Genomic DNA, 23,539 nt, shown 5'->3' with positions numbered 1-23,539 from the left:
GACATTACCAAAGCCTTTAAAATAGTTCCAATAGTTCCAATCATTGGATTCTTTCTCTCTCTTTGTCTCTCACGTGAGACTCCATATTATATTTTTGGGTGTGCCTTACATTTGGCTACAGGAATAGCCCTTATATGTTACTTAATTTCGGAGGTGCTTTGCTGGATTCTGCTAAACAAAAGCAGGGATCCTTCCTCTGTAGCCACACCCATCATACCCTACTTTATCTTTTATTTGACTCTAAATGGAACCATAATTTACCAACGGAACATTGTAATGCACTGAGGAAGCCTTGAAACTAGCGAATGAGACCATAAACTCATGTTCACAATGTTTAGTGAGGTAATAAATCAAGTGAGAAGTAGAGTCATTTTCTCTTAGACTTCAATTGGACTTGTTTTTGCCACCAGAGAAGTCGCCCCCTGCTGGCCATTAGTAAGAATGCAACTTAAAGGGACTTACACATTGGCTCTACTTTTCAGACCCAGAGATTACTGCCTTGTAATGTAAGCTGCTAGAAGATGTGTAGTGAAGGTATGGAGACAAATTTGTTCCAATACCTGGTGAGTGAATTATTCAATGCGAGTCCATAAAAAAAACTAGACTCATGCTATGGTCACACTTCGAGGTTAGGCGTCAGGTTTGTAGCTTCACATCACCGGCTTCCATTGAAAATGACTTGTAGCCTGTTGGTAGTGTGAACAGTCTACAGCCATACTGGCAGCTCTTTGAGGTTGGCACAAAAGGGCTTTGAGATGGATGCTAACGTCAGCATGCTAACATGCTCACAATTAAAACACTCTGATGTTTAGCAGGTGTAATGTTTGCCATCTTAGTGCAGTGTGTTAGCATGCTAACATTTACTTATTAGCAATAAACACAAAGTACAGCTGAGGCTGATCCGCTAGCGTGGCTAGCAAATATATATGATCATTTGTGGAGTTCACAAATGTGTCTTCCTATCCACAAATAACGACCAAAATTAATTGCATTTGTCACTTTTGTGAGAAATGTCTCTACATACAGACGCATCCAGTAATTCTGTCTCTTATTATTGGTCTCACCACTTTGCAGGTGAAGTGTATTTGCAGAAAAAAAGAGTGAGAATGGCATTTGTGCTGAGTAGGACAGGATAGGAACAGTTTTCTCTGTGACTTCAAATTTATTGATATGCTTGGGAGGATATTTTCTATAAATACACATGCCATTGCACAACAATCCAAGTGTTGTGCTACAAAAATACTTTCATATCAAACTATAATCATGAAAACTATGTTCGGTAGCCACAGAATGAATAAACAGTAGTGGAAAAAGGACATAAATCCTTTATTTAAGTAAAGCTATCAGTACCACAATGGAATACTGCACTCAGAAGTTTATGCAAGTAAAAAGTATCAAATGTAGTAAAATACCAGGGGTCCTCATGAGTGTTTTCACATTTTTATAATGCTGTTGCATTAGGACTAACCTGTTTCTGTAAATGTCTCATTTCTCCACGTACTGCTGGTGTCAAACCCTTCAAGGAATAGTTCAACATTTTTAAGGAACTCATATGTCTAACTTTTGGTCAGAGCCAGGCAAGCTGTCCCCCCCCCCCCCCCCCCCCCCCCCCCCCCCCCCCCCCCCGCCCCAAGTCTTGATGCTAAGCTAGGCTAAACCTGTCCTGGCTCAAGACCCTGTAGGCCTACCTAAAAGAATAATTCAACATTTTGGAAAATAGTTATTTACATTCTCTCAGTGAGTCAGATGTTCAGATTGATGTCAATCTCATGTCTGTGTGTCAAGTACAGAGCTGGAGACAGGATGTTGTTAGCTTAGCTTAGCACAAGGAAGGAGGAGGAAATGGAGCCTGCCTCAGTTAAAAATTAAAAAAACACTTCAACCTAACAACACCGCTAAAGCTTACGGATTAACATGTTGTATCTTGATTGTTTAATTTGGACAAAAACAGAAATACTAAAAAGAAAAAGTGTTTTTTTTCGAGGCAAATATTTTTTGTAAAATAGCCAGGTGCAGTGAATGTGTGCAGCTTTCCTACTTGTCTGTGAGGTTGCCAGGTTTAGTACCATTGTGGCTACGGGTGTAACGGACCATTGTCGATCCGTGATCTGTATTTTTTAACTTTGGACAGAACCAGGCTAGCAGTTTCCTCCTACCTCCAGTCTTTATGCTAAGCTACGCTAACCACTCCCTGAACCCAGCGCCATCTTAACACAAAGATGTGAGATTGATACCCGTCTTCTCATGTAACTCTCTGAAAGAAAGCAAATAAGAGTTGAACCATTTCTTTAAGGCACAGACGTAATATTGATAGGCCTATACATTCTTAGCTAACTCTCAGATAGAAAGCAAATAAGAGTATTTCCAAAAAATGTTGAACAATTCCTATAAAAGGAGGAAAATAACGTGAAAGAAAACACAGACTCGTCACTTGTCTTTACTTAAAATACAACAAATGAGGAAGGTTTGTTCATGTTCCCCCTTCTGGAGGTCCAAGGCATTACCAATCAAGCCATGATAAAGCAATCACTACAAATCAAGCACAGAGAAAGATTAAATGTACAGAGATAAAGATTTGCATCACCGAGTGCATATTAAAATAAAATCTTTGAAGCCTACACATTACTATCATCACACTGGCTAGTTTAATCTCTAGCAGTGCATATTATTTATATTTTGCATGTAACAACGTTAGTCTTTAAAGTAACTAGTTACTACAGCTGTCAGGTTAATGTAGTGGAGTAAAAAGGACAATATTTCCATCTGAAATGTAAAAGTATAAGGTCTCACAAAATGGAATTACTCACATAAAGTACTTAAAAACTAGTATACTAAATGTACGTCATTACTTTTTTTTGTCTCTTGGTTTAACTAACCCAAACCCGCATTACTCCCTCAGAACACAGCCGTTTCAACTTCTTATTGTGTTATTCTTATAGTTGTTAAAATATGGTCTTACTTTCAATGCCACGGTATACTGATGTACAAACTGCTCTACATGTCATTTGTCAAATGGTTCAGCTTTGGAGAAACATTGTCAAACCGAAAGGCTTATCTCACATGGCACTGGATGATTGTTTCTGGACATCAAGATGTGCGACAAGAACATGGGTTTTTCACTGAAGTCAATGCTACTTTACAGGAGATGGGAGCTATATCTATTATTGCCAAAGACAACTAAAGTGCATGCTGCTTTACCCACTAACTCAATGGCTTGTACAGTAAGTCATAAAACATATATTAATATAACACTTGACCCTATAATACGTATAGGGTCTGCAGCACAATGTGTTAGCATTTTATTCACTTGTATACAACGTATACAATGATCACATTTTTCAAACAAAGTGCTATAAGTAACCCAAAAAACTCAATAATTCAATTCAGCTTCACATTCAACCACTGGTTATATCACCTTTGATTTTTGTTTGTGTACTATGGGGCTACGGAAAAAAAGACAAACATTTAACCCAACTTTTCAACTAAAGCTCATGTTGCGAATAAAATCTCGAGAAATTTGCTGCATTTTCGTAAATATTCGTGAGCTAATTGACAAACATGGAAGTTTAGCAGTCATGAAATTTGGCACTTCTTTGAGCTTCCCTCAAGCACACAATGCATCCACATCCAGTGAAGAAATATTATGCATAAAATCCAGTGTATCGACTGAACATATTGTATATTCGTGCGCTATATTGTCAATATATAGAAGTAAGCCTACGTATCCAGCACTCTCGAAACGTGGAAACACGTCTGAGACCTCATGGCTGAAGATACTTTCCCTGATTAGTGGGATCGGGTGGCGCTACCGGGGTCTGTAACTGAGTTTTCGAAGCCTTTTTATCTAACCTTATTTTCCTCATCATCAAATACATCCGCTGTGTTAGAATCCCTCACTAGTACATGCTGGTGATGCGTTCCCCTGCTAGATGTATGGTAGCATAAATCCCTTATAAATGGTACTCTATTAGACAGTGGTGCCCAGTTTTATAAGTTGTCACTAATGGCTTTGTTAATGGTTAACAAATCATTTATACATGCTTTATAAAGCAGTAACAAAACATTTCTACAAAGGACTTTTGGATTATCAGGTTGTGAAAAATCCCTTAAGACTGTCCTCCCAGTAAAAATGGCCGCATAAATTGTTCAAATGCTTAATACAACATTTACCTTTTGAGGACATCTATTGAACATGTGAATTATGACTTCTTTATGTGAGCAATGGCAGCGGTAAATGGAATTATTGTTATTGTACAGTTTTCAATACCTGGATGTGTGGAGGTTGGGGTAGAGAGCGGGGCAACAAAGTGCCGCTGTTCATTTCCCATTCCCTACCAAAGCTTAACGCTTGTTTCTTCAAACCAAATTTCTCTTTGTTTGAAAAAGTTCCAACACTTTGACGAAGTAGTTGTTTTTAACCCAACCACAATATTTTCACCCTAACCAAGTAGTCTCTGTGCCTAAATTTAACCAAACACCAATGATTTCTGCAGATCTAAGCAGAGAAGAGCGCCACCGCCTCTGAAAAGGAAAGGTAAAACACGTTAACATACCCAAAATCAGTCTAAAAGACACAACAACCAAAGCCCAGAGAAGTGTGTTTCAGCCCTCACCTTCTAATAAAGCCATCAAGTTGCTAATAAATTGAGATTTAATACTATGCAGCACCAGTAGATACGTTGAGTCCTGAAGAGCTATTTCAAAATCCAGAATATATTATGCTGAAAGATGAACACCATATTGGTTTTTCACAATCTTGTAGCCCAAATATTGTCTTTAGAAATGACCTTTAAAGCATGAATAAATTACTTAATTATTATTAACATTAATACAACTATCAGTTTAAATGTTGTAAATGCTTTACAAAGTATGACTTTCAAAAATATATCTTATTAAAAAGGGTTAAAAAGGGCCTATGTGTTGTTTGTTCATACACACTGCAGTTATGCCAAGTGCAATTTCAAACTTCACGTCAAAATCTGGGGGCTAAGCAGAATTGCATGAGGCCAAGTACAAATAATTTAGCACAATTCTGCCATAAACTCCTATGCCTTGGGTTGAATGAGCTCATCTTTGTGTGTGTTTAAAGTGTTTAAAGTTTAAAATGCCGATCACTGAAATTCATCAAACCACATCTGTTGGATTGATCTCAATCTGCAGAACTCAGTGGCAAAAAGTTGTTTTAATATGTAAAGCACTTCCAGTTAAAGACCTCAGACGTTTGAAGGAGTCTCATCACCTTTGGCTCTGGTGTTAGAGGGAATTATGTAAGCATGTGCATTGAGGACTTGTAGATGATAATGAACAATTTGGAATACCAACAAGGCAAAGAAACACAGAAACAAAACGTACAGCTTCTGCCAGATTCATTTCAAATGGTTTGGAATGTCAAAATGCTGATAATAAAAGAATCCAAAAGATGCTTTCTTTCACATGTGATGAAGTCAACTGCTGGAAAAGGAGAACAACAATGGATCTATATTAAGTACTAAAATTCAAAAATGACAAAACTCAAAATGGCAGCACAAATTGATTGAAACTGACCAGGCCAATTTATTAAGATTGCCATGACCCTAGCAACTCGAGGGGTAAAAAGAAGTGTGTTGGTACACAAAAAACTTCATGGATTTACAAGTCAACTGAACTTAAAGGCCTCAGTATGCTTTAAAGAAATTACTTTTTTAAGTGTCTGGAAGCCCTTTTCTGATGGTGGGACCAGCAGAGATGTTAAACGTAGAGCTGTTTATATGAGTCATTACATCCAGACTACAAAGACACGCAAAATACAGAGTTATTGAAAAGAGATGCTATGATGGCAGGCTTTTTGGCCCCGCCTTCAGGTGTGGCCATTGGTTACAGCTATAAACACTTTTCTAGTACAACCTACTTTCTTTGAAGCATACTGAGGCCTTTAGATGGATGAACGTTTTACAAGGCATTGTTGATTTGTAGATGGGGAAGAAAGCCTAGAAACAATGACCCCCCTCCCCCGACTGAATAAATTACAAAGAAAAAGGCCAGAAATCTTAAGACCTGAACCATTTACCAGATTAGTGGACAAATGGCAGATCTCTAATGTCTTTTGCCCGCTGTGAGGCTGATAATAGCAGGACTCAAGAGAGCACAGCATGCTGAAATGGTGCTCAAAGTGAAGTGGCAGCAGGGCGCACTGAGTGAACATTGAAAATAGAAAGTTTTATTTATATAAAAAGTGAGGTGATCATTGATGGGTCAACATGTTCTCAGAGATAAATTCACGACTGGCCACGGTTTGTTTCCTCTGAATGAGGCCATCCTACGCTTTTTGGCCATTTGAGTGTTAACATTAAGTCTTCATTCTGGCATCTCACATGCTCCAGTGACTTTCCAGCAAAAGTCACAGTATTTATATGTATTACATATTATTATGACAAGACAAAAAAAATAATTTAATGAGTATATTTATCATAATGTGTTGAAGGAAACTTCTACTTGCTATGTTAGGGTTATGTGAAACTTAACTTAACAGAGGGTGTATTTGATTGTGAGGAAAGTATCTGGCTAATTGTACAGAGTATGTTTCAAAGATTACTCAACTGGTTAGATTTAACTGTACTAACTGGTAGTGTGTCCTTTTGGGGACAAAATGCATGTCCCCGTAAGGTAAATCATTACATGTTAGGGTGAAGACTTGGTTTAAGGATAGGCTAAAGTAAGGTTAAGGTTACGGTTCGGATAAAGGATAGGATTAAGCTGGTAGCGATTGTGGTTAGGGTTAGGGTAAGTCTCCAGGAAATGAATAAAAGTCAATGCAATGTCCTCAAAAGTCATGAAAACACGACTGTGTGTGTGTGTGTGTGTGTGTGTGTGTGTGTGTGTGTGTGTGTGTGTGTGTGTGTGTGTGTGTGTGTGTGTGTGTGTGTGTGTGTGTGTGTGTTTGGGTTTGGAGAAGGGCTGCATATGTACATTTCTCCATCTTCATACAGAAGGCAGTAGCGCACATGGTTTAAGATGATTGTTGTTCTGTTTCTTGAAATCACAAGAAACAGATCAAAATGAACAAGCTTTGTTTTTTCCTGACAACAAAAATTAACAAAACCTACCAAACTGACTTCTCATGATCATTTAAAAGAAAAATAGGGGGAATTCATGTGTGGCAATTCAACTATGATTAGCACCTCCAAGTCCAATGAAGTCATGGTATTATCCTGGAAAATGTCGGATTGCTCACTCTGGGTTGGGAGTGATGAGCTGCCAACATAAAAAAAAGAGTATCAGGCAGCTTGGGGTCTTGTTTCAAAGTGAGTGAAAGATGGATTTACCAAACTCTCTTGGTGAAGAGGGACATGAGCCTGAAAGCCAAGCACTGGTTTTAACGGTTCATCTACATTCCAGCCTTCACCTTAACTGTTATGATGGTCATTGCTTAATTTAGCTTGAGAGAGTGTTACTGTAAATCAAGGAATTCTCTTGACTGGCGTATCTGTGGATAAGTGAGGATAAGATGGAACACAAGATCCACAGGAAAGAGCAAAGCTCTTCATCTACGAGTTGATCTACTTCCCAACCCTCAATAATCGGACCCAAAGAATGTGATCGGCGATACACAAGTTTTCTTCACAGGGTGTCTGTCCTCGAGTGTAAAGAAAGGGTGAGGAACTCAGACGTCTGGAAGGAACTTGGAGCAGAGTCGCTGCTCGTTCACATCAAAAGGAGCCAGTTGACATGGTTCAAGCATCTGATCTGGATGCCTCTTGGACACCTTTTTTTTACTTGGTATCCAGGCATGTCCAACTGGGAGGAGACTCCAGGGCAGACAAAGAACATACTGATGGGAATATATATCCCATCAGACTGGGGAATGCCTTGGGAACCCCCAGGACTAGCAGGTAGATGTTGCTGATGGACGTATGTTTGGGCTACCTTGCTTTGCCAGCTATCACTGCGACCAGAATGGATGGATAAATAGGAATGATCTGTCAGCTGACACAAAGTCACTATACTGTAAACCATTTCCTACCACTGGAAAACTATCTTTACAACTAGTAGTACTATTAGGGATATTATAGGATAGAATGTTTAATGAAACTACTCTACTTATCTACTACCATGGGCACACTATCAAACAAATATACATAGATATATTATAGGGAAGCTATTGTAGAGGTAATTAGGGCCATTTAAATTGTTTTGGGGAACTCCAGAATATGAGCAACCAAAGCAGAATATCAGCTGACATGATCAGACAGCATATTATTTAATCTTGAGGTTCTGTCTTGAAGGGGGACCCCTAAAATCCAGCTATAGACCCTTTCAGCTGCTATTGTGGAGCCAGACATCAAATTTGTGCTTAATCAAATTGCCACACCAAAATTGGGGCCTTGTCTTAGTCCAGTATAGTGGAAGGATCAGGGGGCTAGTAGGGGCTCAGCTCCATATTTTACACCCAGGGTCCCCTAGTAGGTCAACCCTGCAATGAGTGCACTAATAACTAGTAGTGTTATCTGCTGATGCCCAACGTTTGTGGCGGTCCTTGATTACACAAGTTATATCCGAATCAGAATCATGAGAACACAGTTTGGGTTATGTTATGCCAAGATCACAAAATAATGATTATTTGATCACAATAAAACAAGAGATTTTTATAAATAGATTACGAAAAATATTCTGCGATCATGAAAAAACTAGCTGTAAAAATAATTACACCCATTGCCCTCTAATCTATCTTCTCTTCACTTTACTCCTGGCAACAAATGAAAGGGCATCAGTTTAGATGAGTGGTGACTTTCTTTGGTTACAAACAATAGGGTGAAAAGATAGTTGTCATCCTATTTTGTTATGCTCCGTGGAATATGTTGAGGATGATGACCACTCTAATAGGTCCTTCCTAAAATATTAATAATTTAAAAAAGTTGAATCTATTTAATCATTTAGTACCTTTTTGTTAAACTTTGAAAGGATTTGACTCATCATTTAGCTTTCTTCAGAAAATAGGCCCAGTCATCCTCACACCTAGAAAATTGCATACCCGAAGAAGAAGGGGGTGAAAGTCAAGATACAAGCTGGTCAAGGCAATGGGGAGGTTAAATAGTGTTGTACAAACTGAGATGTTTTTCATACAAGATATTTCTCTATGGCTTAGACTAATGGTCCTGTGTCCCACCCTCTACATGGGCATTTAGAGGGAGATTTAGAGAGTGTAACGGGTGTGTGTGCAGTGCTAAGTATGCTCAATATGGTGTCGGTTTAATACCAAATGAGCAATTAATTACTAGAGAAAACTCAAAAAATGTTTAAGACAATTTTACCGCTGATAATGCCATCCCCCGACCCACGGTGGCGGGACCATGTTGCCGTAAAAGTGTAACGCCCACCTCCCCAGGTTATTGTTAGCTCTAATGTAACTGTTAGCTCTGTCAGCCTGTTGCCGTTGTTAGCACTGTTAGCACCGTGAGCTACTTGCTGCCGGCTCAGACAACTCTGTGTTCAGAGCTGTGTGCAGGCATGAAATCCTGGCTGTATGGGTTGTAGCTGCTGCAGTAGTGGGCTAATAACACCTGATGATTGGCTGCGAGCAAAACCTTACAATAAGTATCAATTGCAGGTCTGACTCATTGTTGATACTACTTGGTACTGGGTTATTTCGGTACATACTTAAAAGGTATCAAGTACCAGTACACAGACGTAGCTATGATGCCTCTAGTAGAGGTTAATATGTAGGTGATAATGGACTACATGAAGGCGGAGGACAGAGTGTAGAGTAGAGCATCGTTTACTCCACCAAGTTCATTATTTTGTAAATGGCGACACAACAGTGTCTGGTATTGTGCTTATACCATGGCCACTTAGCAAAAAAAAAGTCTGCAGTCATGCTAGCAGCTTTGTGAGACTGTAGTAGCAACAGCGATGCTTTGAGCTAAATGCTAATGTGTCATTGTCGTTGTGAGCATGCTAACAATGACAAGCAAGTCTAATGTTTACCGTGTTTGCCATCTTACTTTAGCATATTAGCATGCTGAATTAGCATTTACTAAATACAATTAGAGCTAAGGCAGATGGGAATGTCATTAGTTTTGCAAGTATTTGGTCATAAACTCAAAAAATTTGACAAATGGAAATGTAGACCTGATGGTGGCGCTAGATGAAAAGTCAGAAGATCACCAAAGTCATTACAATTTATCCTGAGGGGAACATGAATGTGTGTACTATATATTGGACTAAATTGTGGGCTATTCCAATTCATGTACGTTGCGATATTTCACTGGATAAATAAAAACTTGAACCTACTGGTGGCGTTGTGAAAAGTCAGGGGACTAACAAAGTCATTAGGATTCATCTTCCGGGGGCCATTCATGTCGTCCATCCAGTAGTTGTCAAGATATTTTGTTCTAGAAAAAAGTGGTGAACCATTACACCAACCGGCATCCCTACAGCTATGCAGTTATAATTTTAATGGACACTAGCCAGTTGGCCATGGTATAATCCACAATATTCTGTTCATGTCTGGACAATAAACTAGAGATTAGTTTGCTCAAATATGGCCAAAGCTTCTCTTAACACTGGTCTTGTATAGTCATAGAGAACACCATTTTAAAAGCCGTTTGCCAGATAATATTAGTGATGGTTAAAACATAATTATATTTCTGTTAATTTTAACACAGTTATTTTCCTTCTACTCCATCTCCCTGCGTTAGCTGAAGCCAGTAGTACACTGCACAGTAGTCTGTTAAACATTTTCAAGCATTAGCATTTTGTTTGGCATTATGCTAGCAATCTACAAAAGTAAGCCTAGATTTCACTTACAGCTTCAGAAGTTAATAATTTCTGTTAAAATCTTATTGCAGCATTTAAGTGAAAATATTAAATTAGTAACATATATATACAGTAAAAGATTTTAAACAATAAAAAGACAAAAGCTAAGACAAAAGCTTGACCATAACAAAGGATAAATTGTCAGCCATTTTGTGACTGAGCATGTTCATTTCAATAACTTTGTTGTTTCTGCAGAGATTTGTTTGTTGATTTTCCTAAGGAAATACTAGTTAATAGATGCACCCATCAACATTAGAGGGATGGGATCTGTAAATTACCCTTATTTGATCCTGAACTATTCCTTTTCATTCTAACGTTGACAAAACCTGTCTGTGTAATTTTAATAAAGTGCCTTCAGAGTTGTGCAGATTTAGTAACCCAACTCAGCTTGTGTACATATTTAGAAGGTTCGTATTTACAGAAATAACAAAGGTGAAAGGTTTGAGATGCCCTCAGGGTACTTACATTTCTTTCTTTAAAGAATAGCATTTGCATGTTGACTGTTTTTAGGTTTTAGGTTACATCACTGCTACCGGTGTGAGAAAGCCTCCCCAAGCTCATCACTCTTTTTACACCTTCCCTTATCATGCAACATACAGAGGGTGGACATAATAAAGAAGAACCCTGTAATCATTGTAATACAACTGAAGATAAGCTAATATGGTGATGATTCAACTCTATAGTCACTTTTCAGGCCATTTCAGGCCATTTAGTAGTTTGCATTGGACTGCTTTAGGCTCCAGTCACATCAGCATTCATAACAGTGATGTTTTGGTCCAAAAACAAATTTGCACTGATTGACTTTGTGTCTGACTGCTCTTGGATCCCCTTTCAGATTGAGTCTCAAAAAAAAGAGAAAGAACTTTGGGTTTGGTTATAGTTTCCATGGGTCTGTTTTTGATTCAGTACAAAAGTGCTGACCTGCGAAGACCTCTCCTAACGTTTAGGTTATTTAGTTCCCCTTCTTTAAGTACATTGGGGATACAAAATATTATGTACACCTTAAAATGACATCATTAAAATGGTACTTCAAAATTACTATAAAGTTGTATCAACACCTCTAACCAATTGAATATTATAATTTTGAGAAATGTATTTGTAACAGACCTATTGATTACATGATTTTTTCATGGTTTTATGTCCACACCCTGTATTTATTTGTGTATTGTTAAATCTTTCTGCACTCTTGGAAGTTGTTTTGTTTTGTAGAAACTACATTTAGTTTGCTTGGTTTCTATTTCCTCTGTACAGAGGGTTGTGTTTTTCTGTTAAGTGTAATTGAGTTGTGTCCATTCCTTGTTGTCTAGACCCTTGTCTTCATTCCTTTCTGGCTCCTTCATCTTCTACTCATTTCCATCCACCCTCTGTAACTAGACGACGTCTGACTCCACCACGCATTGCTCGGTGTACTCCTTCACCAGCTCCACACTCAAGGTGTTGTGGCAGAATTCGGCCATGGACTTCCAGAGTGGTGGGTCCAGGAACATCTGGCACATCACGTGACCCTTCAGGGTGGCAGTGTGGCGCTGCAGGTGGCACAAGAACTGCTGCCGAACCAGGTCCAGGTCTTTACCGAACATGTCAATGTTCAGGTAATACCTGGTTGAACAAAAATGTTACAATGAAACAACTTTATTATTTATTATTTTGAATAACTATTCATTTTTTTTAAGTCCACTATGTGTAGTATCTAACAAATGGACAACTATGGCACCCCCATGGTACTATCAAAAGATGCTATGGCAGAAATCAGTGCACCCCACTACATTATTGTACACTTTCTTATGGACAGTTATGAATAAAAAAAGAACAATTACCAGTCATCTCCAATGGGCACCCTGAAAGGGAAGGTACAGAGGCTGGCCACAGTAGGGTTGGACACATCATTTACCATCCAGTCAATGTCCTTCTTCAGTAGGATAGCCATGTTACTGGGCAGAAGCTTGAATGGCTGCCAGTCTTGAATGATGGTGGCATTAGGAAGGACCCCATGCATCAGGTCAGTGGTCAGATACAGCCGGTGGACAGCTGTATGGTCGAGACGCAACGGAGGAAGGTTGGAGGAGGGGGACAGAGAGGATTGGATGTCTCCACCCAGACCAAGCTCAGACAGACGGAGCTTGACGTCTTCAGCTCTGAAGCGTACCAAGAGAATACCCTGTGAGAAGAAAGCCAATGTATGAGCTGACAAAGTACCACAAAAGTAAACACACTGACTGAAAGCAAGCTTATTGCATTTTGCATGTTGATCATTAACAACATTCATAAACCATAGGCACAGACCAAAACACAGAATGTCTTCTTTTGTTGTTAGTACCTGCTTGGTTATGATACGATACTTCTGGAAGTCCTTGGGTCCAAGCTGATCATCACGGGTCAAGCGGCTTACTTTAACATCAGGGTACTTGGATTTGACCAGCTCGCAGCAAAAGCGCAGCAGAACTCCTGCCACACCCTTTCCCCTTTCCTGAGGGGCGACACGTAGACCTTCCACCAGCATAGTCTCCCCATCGTCAATCACACACACAGACTCCAGAGCAATCTGTCGAGTATCACAGAAGAAGGCGGACTAAAAAAACGATCACATTGACATGTCCTTTTTAGAACTTTACATCATTCCTGTAGCTGGGGCAGAGCTGCATGACCTGTTTACGAGATTTAGGAGACAAAAACATATTTATTGGAGCACAGAGCATGATCCTATTTCCTGTGTCTATCTGTGTTGCGGTGGCAGCAGAAGCAACATAACTTAAGAACCACATCATCTGCAAAAAGTAGGCCCCCAGTGTGCACTGGGACATTCCAAAATTCACCTTTGGACATGACCTTTGGATGATGACCGAAAGAATGAGGCCTCGGATTCAAACGGACAAAATTCTTCTTCTTCACAGGGTGGCTGGGCTCACCCTTGGGTAAGGAGCTCAGAGAAGAACCACAAAAGCTGTCAAAAGGATTCAGAGATGCTTCAGGCATCTGATTGGGATGCTTCCTTCATGCCTTCTTGTATTCTGGCCATTTTCAACTGGGAGGGGAACCCAGTGAAACTCAGAACAAGCTGGAGAGATTGCATATCCCATCTGCCCTTGGAATACTTTGGGATACCCCAAGACAAGCTGGAGAGAAGGACACTTGGGCTACCTTACACAGAAAACATAGTTTCAGCTTTATCTGCCCCGTTCATGCATCTGCTAAATTTTCTTAATTTCTTCATTAAGTCATGAAATTTCTTACCATCGCATTGAGACAAATCTAGTCTCAAGAATTTCATACTGGCTCTGACTTCTGTAATATAACAATTCTGCCTTTTCTGAAACACATAACTTTAAAATATTTTCATGCTATTCATTGAACTTACCACTTTTCCCTGTTTGCGAGCCAGTATGACTGTGCGGTTGGTCTCCTGTAGCCAGTCGGTGTATCGAGTGGGCAGGTAATCAAGGCCACCATAGATGTCCTGGCTCATGGCCATGATCTCATCGAAATCCTCCTCAGTGGCCACAGAGAACTGAAGGCCTGCCTGGGACAGGGCCTCTGGGAGCTGGAGCATAGTCAGGCTGGTATCGATCTTCATCTTGAAATTACTGATGAGATACAAAGTGGGGGAGAGGTTATTGTAAATTGTATTTATTTTTCTTAAACTAGGATTTAGGAGAGCTCAAGATCTGTTCTAACCAAGGAATTCCTTTCAGAAGGCAAATTCTGGGTGGTGCAGAAACACTGAGTGCACATCTTTTGATTCAAAGCAAGAAACAAGCTTTTTCAGAGATATAGCCGCCTGGATAACAGCTGCTTTTGTATATTATGTAATTACACCAACAATCGTATTAGTGTCTCTAGGCCCAAAGGACAATACTTCAATATCAAAGGTGCATAATTGGATGCATAATCCCTTGTGTTCATATGGTTTGCACAATGTGAATGAAACATACTGTATGCAGTCAGTGAAAAATTGCCAATTGTAATTAGACTTTCTTTGGTTTTGGTTGAAATAATTGTAAAAGCCAATGTTTACTTGGGACTGAAAAGCAATTAAGAGTGAAAGGGATGAGATTGGTGCAGGAATTAATAGCTAGCAGGACAGGAGGAGAAAAAAAACTGCAGGTGACAAAACCATGAACACAAAGACAGACTGACACATTTTGAATCAATCCGAAAGAACTGACCAAATGGGAGTTGATTACAGATGATTGCCAGGAGAGAGATGTGCCATGTAGCTGAATTATTTTAAGGGCGCTTTCTCAAGTCAACCTTAAGTCCATTTTAATGTAACTCTGGTGCGGTTCGTTTGGGCAGTTGTGAGTGACTGAGTAATCGCACTCTGGAGCAGACCAAAATAACCGGACAGTTTCCAAGCAAACCCTTGTGTGGTTCGATTGCAGTGAGATTAGATTCCGACCCATTAACAGGAAGTGAACCAAAAAAAAAGCTTCCGGCATTTGTTAAGATGGATACAGATAAACAACATGAGTGTGATAGGACTGACTTGGACTTCTGCAGAAGTCTGATGTTTGCTTGACATCTCAACTGAAGAGAACATACAGAATATGCTAGATGAAGTCTGCGAAAACATGTCAAAGTCCGCAATTCTATACATTGAAGTGGCAGTTCTTGAAATTTGGTCCGCTTTAATTTGTGCATTGTGAAACTGAACCAGGCTAAATAGAAAACAAACCAATAGTATTGATTTCACTCTGATTCGGACTAGCCAAACAAACTTTGGCTTGTGAGAGCGCCCTAAGGAATAGGTTAAAAGAAAGCATAGAGATATATGCAAAGGAAGCTGGATGAATGAACCAGAAGAGCTAAAGAAATGCAAGACAGAGGGAAACAAACTAGATGAGACAGGCTGAAAAGGCAGAAAGATGGGCCAAAAACAGATTAATGACAACAGACACAGGAAGTGGAAGACTGGCACCTATCTTGATCCCTAAGTCTTTTCCCATAAATCCTGTAAATCCATACCCTCAGCCCCCTAATCCATACACTAATACCCTCTGATACCCACTCCACATTACAAACATTGGCATTTGTCCTGAACTTGGCTAAAGAATTCACAGGATTAAATAGACAAGAAAAAATGGAGAACACCATGAACACATTTGTTTCATATGCCCTGAAAGCCCAGTACAATAACTTCATCCAAATAAGATACATCAGGGTACATAAAATGTGTGTTGGGTAATCAGATAGGGTGAGGATCACTGGAGTGGGTGCACAAAATTCCGCAAGTGTTCTGGCAGAAAAGTGACCTCAAACCAAATCAAACTAATGTTGAATAATATTGAACAAGAGTCTAAAGGTGCCAGGTGTTAGGGCTCTGCACCGAGGAAAACAAAAACAAGATGCTTGCTCTTATGAAGATCTTTGCATTTAATTAAGTTTAGATACAATGCATTAACACATGATGCAGTACAGTGTGATCAAATTAAATAAAACAAGCTTGTGCCAAAAGGAAACATGCAACATAACATAAGAAGCCATACAAAAACAGTGATACAATATGATAATATACATCAAAATATGAAAACATACAATAACATATAGGTAGGGCTGGGTATAGAGTCTCAATAGTTTTTGAATATTGAGAACATTTTGTTGACCTGAATTTCAAAAGATGTGAAGTGCTGAAAATTGACCCCATTGATTTAATGTTTTGAATAAAAAAGAATTAGGTTAACGTTATTCCGTGTGATTCCGTTTCTTCTTTGCTTCTTTTCACCTGCCACTTATGCATGTTATTGGGAGGGAATAAAGCATGGACGATTCACGTTATCCCGCTCCGGTTGTGACCCAAGTGTGCAGGTGCCCCAACCGGACAGAAGGAGTGCACTGCCATGGACATCCGTGAACATAGCAAAATGTGTTCATTGGAACACAAGACCAAGCTGGAGTTACTGGTACTCTAAATGGAACCACAGGTCTTTGGACAGGAACTTCACCCCTGTACCACAACTGTACATAAACAGAGACAGTAATGTTTTGATATTGTCTGCAACACTGAGGTTTTGCATTGGCACTGATGATGATGAACATTTTCCAATGGTACCCAGCCCTATGAGAGATATCAATACAAGTATAATGAGCAAGAGACTGCAAATTGTACTTGAAGTCCAACACAGAGCTAGGTCAAAGACAGTCGCACAATTGATGGTCCATAATTGAGACTGCTAAACAGGGGTTTCTAACTGCTTGCCAGAATAAAATGGCACACCATAAAAGCAGTGGCCAATGTCACAAAAGACGATGGCAAAGAAAGACCACCATCCAACTATCCAATACAGCATGTGTCAATACATGAAGGAAAATTGAAACTAAAAACTGTAGGACCAAGCACACCAGTCTCGAGTAGTGCCTTAATTGGCAACAAGCAAGCTTTTAATTCGATGCAACACACATCTTGAATATCTGGCGGTCAATAGAACACTGCAACACTGAATATACTAGAAGAGCTGTGTGTGAGAATGGAAACGTCCAAATCAGTGTTTGTCCGGAGTTGATATGAGAAAATGGCTTAAGACGTGATCTTGTGTGAATCTCAATACTAGAGCCATCACACTTATAGCTGTCACCATAAAACATAAACTTGGTCACAGCCTCATCCAATAATTTATGCTACTCCCAATCAGATACAGATACAGGATACCGTGCGCATACTGTGGAAACAAATTCCACCCTTGGAGACATCAAAGTCCCTCTCTATCTGAAGCATCTAGAAAAGTAAGGAACACTTATTTTCCAAAGGTAGCGGTGCTCTATCCTTTTCTGCTTTTCTGCCATAGCTTCAACCTTCCCAGTTGGTTATTTTGTGATTATGAATACAGTTCAAGAATAGGACTACTATTAGCCTCCATGGACCACATGTGCCCAATTGTGGTTGAAAAAAAGAAAGAGGATTACTGAGACTGAATGGCTTGAACTAACAGATGGCCACACATACACGCAGGACAGCTTTATCCTTAAGCATTTCACAATCAAAATGGGGCCCTGAATCAAGGAAGTCACAGAGAAAGTGTAGGACTGTGGTGAAATGCCACATCAACAGAAATATGTAGATCCAAGCCAGACATACTAGAACTTGTATATCCATTGTCTAGTAAGGTGGGACAACTCCAAACATCAAGTCATGGAAAACAAAGCAAGAAGGAAGGATTCCAATGGAGACCCAAGAAAAGTGAAGGGTAGGGCAAGACCACTACCAAGACGAGTGTCCTGAGAACCACCTATGAGTACATCTAAATGGTGCCTTCGAAGGATGAAACCAGAGTACAGCAAGTAGGGGCTATGGAAGAGCAAGTTAAAGACGGGTTTAGAGTGTTCCATTGGCAGATAGTTGACGATAGAAGAGAAGGCTGGACTAGGATTGTACCAAGTCACTAAAAATGAAGCACAAGAGCAGGCCCTTAACACCAGACAACAAGAAACAGAGTCCAGCAGCCTGGCAGGACCCAAGGTGCACACAGCGTACTTTACTCGGAAAACAGTGGCATGACCAAGAAATCATCATGGAGAAAAATAATCATGTTGAAAATGCTAAGAGCAATGTAGCACTGAAATGCCAAGAGGGGAACTTGGAGAAGAATCGTGAGAAAGGATTTGTTACAGGCCTTTAGTAAAATCCTTCTTATATAATGATACCAATTTGTCCAAAAAAGTGACAATATGATGAAAGGTTTTGAAAATAAAAATTTATTTGCAAATCTAGCATCTTTAACATTTTAGAACACAGGTTTTACCTCCTATTTGTGAATACATGGGACACATCTACAAGTCATGCCGGTAAGATAAATAACAATAGCGTACTACCCGTGGCTGCTAAATGCTTCAACAGCATCATTGAGTGCTGCTGCAATGCTGATAACACTGCGAACCAGAACGGGCAGTTCTACGACATTACACCGGACAGGTTTCAGTTACATTTTTCTGCCATCTGTCTCACACACATTTATTCAATATGGCAGTCTACACCTGCCCCAGAAGTGCATGCCAGTATTTAGCAAGCGTAGATAGCAACATGATGAAATAAATGGAAGAGTTTTGTCTGGTGTCAGCCCGTTCTCACTCCCAACTCGTCAAATACGGCAGCCTGGTCAGTGACCCCATGCATCAAACTATGACACTCTACAGGGCCATCGTTATGGCAGGAGTAAAGGAGGAAGTCAGGTCAAGTAGTGTAAAGAGTGGTAAAGTCTGCATAGGGAGGGGGTTGTTGTGGATGGTGTGGTCCAAATAAAATAGGACTTTCACCCAGGAAACAGGTGTTCAGGTCCCTTGTGAAACCAAAACTCACCATTGACTTAATTTAAGTTACGCAATGTTAAGTAGCATTACCACATCACTTGCATAACGTAGCTTACTTCACTACATATCATAGGTTATGTAACTTTACTACATCTCGTGCGGATAACGTAGCCTATGTAACAACCCAACCCAAACCACGATCTTTTCCTAAACATAACCAAGCCGTTTTGTTACACAGGACTTTCACCCAAGAGACGTGTTTGGGTTAACTACGTTATGTAACTTTACCACATTGTGTGAAAGTAACGTAGCCTACTTAACTACAAAACAAACTTATTTTAACCCTAACCACGATCTATTCTGGGTTAGGGCGTGTCCAGTGTGAAACCAAAAGTCTTATTTTGACATTTTGACATCACATTACTTAAACTTAGCACTTCTGTAATGTTGCCCCCTTAAGTACGTTGCGTAACATTACTACTTAGCTTGAGACTTCTATACTACGTAACATTACTACTTAGCGTGAAGATAACGTAGACTTCTATGCTACGTAACATAAATGCTTATTTAAATCTAAACCACAATCTTTTCCTAAACTCAACCAAGTTGTTTCCTGTGAAAATCTCATTTTGAAAAGACGGTAGAGCGGAACCAAAGGCGTCACAGTTTGAATCGTAGGACTACTGACCAAACATTGGTATTTGATAGAGTGAGAATGTGTTGCTAGTGTAGACAGAGTGTAACTGTACAAAATGCTGAGTGATTTATCTCTACTTTGTATTCCTGCTCGACAAGAAGACTATAGAAGTTGTTGTATTCATGTCCAGAACCCTACCTAACATAGAGATTCATCGCTGTATAACAAATGGTTTAACTTTGTAAAGAATGTGGACACAGTTGTATAAAACAACCTATAAGACATCATTCTGTGTTCTTACTTTGTTATCGTGGCTGTACAGTACTTGGTTATTATAGGCCCTTTTTCATAACCTGTGAGCTTGTATTGTGCGTATTTAATTCCATTAAGAGAGTCAATCCCTTAGGGGAGTTGTTGGTTTGTAGAGGCTAAAACAGAAATGCTAGACATGTTCCAATAATCTATCAATGGGCCATGTGAGCTGTAAGGGCATTTGTAGTGAAAACACTGTCTGGTCACAGCAGACACACACGTACACACTGTGGACACTGGTATTTTTCCATCATGCTTTGATGCTTTGAGATGAGGTGTCAGGCCTGGCTGGATAGTCTGGTCCTGCCAATGAGAGCGATGCTATTTTGTTTTTGTGTTTCCCTCTCCCGCTCTCTCTCACACACTCATCGATTCATTCTTCTCCTATTCACTCTCTCATGCTCCCCCTCTTCGGCTGGCAGTGTACTCCAAACAAAATGGAATTTGGCACATATGCAAAAAGACTGTTGAACTGCCATCAAATACGCCACTGCGGGCAATCGCCAGTATGCTCGCCGTAAATTGGGGTCCGGTCATTTGGTGATGCCCGTGCCAGATAGAGGAGCTTTGGAATTTTGGTGTGAAAAGACACAATGAGTTGGAGAGATCTGCTATCCAAAGGACGCACACAAATAAGCAAATTCTTTCCGGTTGACTTTGTTGGTGAATCGACCAACATGCCTGAATACTTGGCACACAGTGATATCAGCATCTCAGGATCTACCAATTGTTATCTTCAATCTACGATTGATGATTGAGTTTCAGCAATGCCTGAATAACTCCAATCCCAAGAGGTAGCATTATAAGAATTATATGATGTAACTCAAAAGAGATTACTCATCTGATGGTTTACCGTTATGAGCACGCTAAGCCAGTACGCACTGGTGATCAAACGTTCCTCATGAAAATGCCATTTTGTCTTTTTTAACAAACCAAATTTGATTTATTTGGAGTATGCTGCCACACAGAATAGAAACATTCCAATGGAACAGAACAAGTATCTTGAGCACCTGAATAATACAAAACTCAAAGGAACACACCATGTCTTCTGTAGATTATCCTGCTGGTGTGATGAGAACATGGACACCAAAATCATTCATGTCTTCTGGGCAGATCCTTGGCTCCAGTGCTTCATGCCAGTAGGCTCCATGCTGACGCAAACACATAAGCAAACCGCTCTGTTGCGCGATAGCAGGCTCCATGTCATTTTTCCCACGCAGCCCCGCCTATACATGAAACAAACCATTGACACACAGGCACCAGAAAATGATTAGTTTGGGAAATCTGTCAATCATCACTCTGTGCTTGTTGCCATGAAAATGAGACGGCTGTGGGCTATATTTCCACATTGTCACCTACACTGGTTGGGTCTGTATAGGATAAGTCAAGCTTTCAGAAAATGTTAAGCAAATCTACCTGTTACTACACATCATGTATGTGTGTATTTTAGTTAATTACATAAAATCACAACCACTGTACTGTCTTGACATTTGATCTTCTGTAATGTATTCTGCTTTGGTTATAAACTGAGGTAATAGCTGCATGGTGCCATCTCCTGGCACCATGCAGCTAATTATTATTGTATCAAACCCAATAAGCATTGTTGTAGCAAAGACACAAGGAAGACAAAAATAGTCCTATGTCCCTCAACAGACAACTTAAAAGTATATTTTATGTATAAGTCCCAAATACTATAATCTGCAAGACTCTTATTTGTTATTCTTTTGTTAAACAAAAAGATTAACGCTTTAAAAAGATTGACACAGTGAGACCAATGACTTGACATCTGTTTCCAGTAATGTCTAGTTCACACTATACAACCTCATTTTCCACTCCCCGACTAAAGCCCCAGATCCAAGCCAAATCGGCGTTGGCCTCGGTGCTCGCAAATCGCCGCTCGAGCGCTACGTGTAAACTCTTCAAAGACGAGAGCCGAGAGGCCCGCTGATGCATCGCAGACAGATACCAGATATCTAGCGGGATAAATATCTGGACCTGTGGGACGTTCCAGCCAATGAGAGCGAAAGACATGGGTAACAATAGCAACTATACTGTATGTGTTGCGTTTGCATGGACCAAAGTTGTTGTTGCACCTAGAGGAAAGGGGGATAGAAAAGATGTGCGGAAACAAGCTAGTCTGTGCCAAAGACAACATCAACAAGAATGACTACGAGGAAAGTTAAAAACAAAAAATTTCGTCTCGCGCATGGTATTACGTCTTTTCCCATGTCACTTTTTCTGTGTGTTGTCGTGACAAAATGGGCTTTTGGAGAGCAGACATACTCGTCTGGGATTCCTCTTGGTGAAAGATCTGTCGCCAGTCCGTCATGTAGTGTAAAAAACACAACAACTTCAAGACTCCCGATTACAAGAGAGAAAGTTGCATATGATACATATAATTTTCCGACATCAAAAATTCCAAAAATGGCCTGAGACTAAATGCGAAGTGTGTGTAGCTTACTGACTTACAGGACCACACATACTGTTATGTTAGCATGTGACTATATATTAAAATGTTATGCAGGATCTTCTAAAATGACCTTGTGGAATGATGTACAGACAAATCTTGACGGCTATCCATTATGGCGGAACGAATGACTCCATAGTGGGACATTATGAAGACAGAGGTCACGGTTAATGGTAACCTCTAGATTTATTGCTTTTGAAAGAGTCCCACCCTCTCCTAGAGGTGACCCCTACTGCAATAGATTTTGACAAAAGGAAAGCTTATTGAATTTAATAAAATAGCATGAAACAAATTGCTTAATTAGAAGTTAGTCATTAATTATTTATCTATTCACTACCCATGCATGCACATACTCAGCATTATTTGTGAATCCATAAACTAGGGATCATAAATGGCCAGCAGCCCTCCACCAAACTGATTTTTTCTTCTTTTTCCCTCATGGGGTTTACATCCACAATTTACGTCCAAGCATTTGTAAGAAACCAAGTGTAGATGCAATAAAATGTAGTTAATATAAATCACAATGAAGATGACCTTAATGTACCATCTAAAAATCAATACCTTCCATTTTGAGAGAGGCACGCCAGCCAATACTGGGTCTCATTCTGCAGCAGGCTGTTTAATAGGTCACAGTGCTGAGAGTCCCTGGTGCTGAAATGAAGTCTACAATCACTTACACTGCTCTCATCAGTATACTTTGTATACTTGTGCAGGAAAACTGAGATTATATTTATGAAGCTCTGCTTTTTTTTGGGGGGGGGGTGCTTGACTTAAACATAAAATGAATAATCTTTCACTTTTGTTTATTAAAGTTCTTATTACATATTTCTGTTGACTTAGACGAACACACACAGCATTACCAGGACTCACACTGGTCTGGTCTTGGTCTTTACTTGGTCTCAATCCCTCAAAGTCTTGGTCTTGTCTTAGTCCCGATACGCTCTGGTCTTGGTCATGACTTGGTCTAGGTTAAGGTGGTCTTGACTACAACACTGCTCTCAAACTGTTAGCCACTACCCCCTTCATCAACCCCGCCAACCTCCCACAAACACACACACACACACACACACACACACACACACAAATAAAAAAAC

General features: G+C 39.8%; 1 protein-coding gene across 2 annotated transcripts in view; it reads right to left on the bottom strand.

Moving 5' to 3' along the window:
- Positions 1-2,421: 2,421 nt before the first annotated feature.
- nat16 (N-acetyltransferase 16) overlaps positions 2,422-23,539 on the bottom strand; it is a 34,918-nt gene continuing 13,800 nt past the window's right edge. Inside the window, exons 2-6 of one of the 2 annotated variants that reach the window (XM_068709366.1) lie at positions 21,019-21,204; positions 14,147-14,372; positions 13,109-13,333; positions 12,609-12,949; positions 2,422-12,390 (exon numbers count right to left, since the gene is read on the bottom strand). In XM_068709366.1, coding sequence (XP_068565467.1) covers positions 12,162-12,390; positions 12,609-12,949; positions 13,109-13,333; positions 14,147-14,372; positions 21,019-21,074 — 1,077 coding nt within the window. In that variant the 5' untranslated portion in view covers positions 21,075-21,204 and the 3' untranslated portion in view covers positions 2,422-12,161. The remainder of the gene's footprint in view (positions 12,391-12,608; positions 12,950-13,108; positions 13,334-14,146; positions 14,373-21,018; positions 21,205-23,539) is intronic. The other variant, XM_068709367.1, reaches the window with a different exon arrangement.

The sequence above is a fragment of the Cebidichthys violaceus genome, unplaced genomic scaffold, assembly GCF_023349555.1.
Source record: "Cebidichthys violaceus isolate CVI_PGR_0920_01 unplaced genomic scaffold, fCebVio1.0.p SCAF_145, whole genome shotgun sequence".
Lineage (NCBI taxonomy): Eukaryota > Metazoa > Chordata > Actinopteri > Perciformes > Stichaeidae > Cebidichthys > Cebidichthys violaceus.
This window is presented reverse-complemented; position numbering and strand designations above follow the sequence as displayed.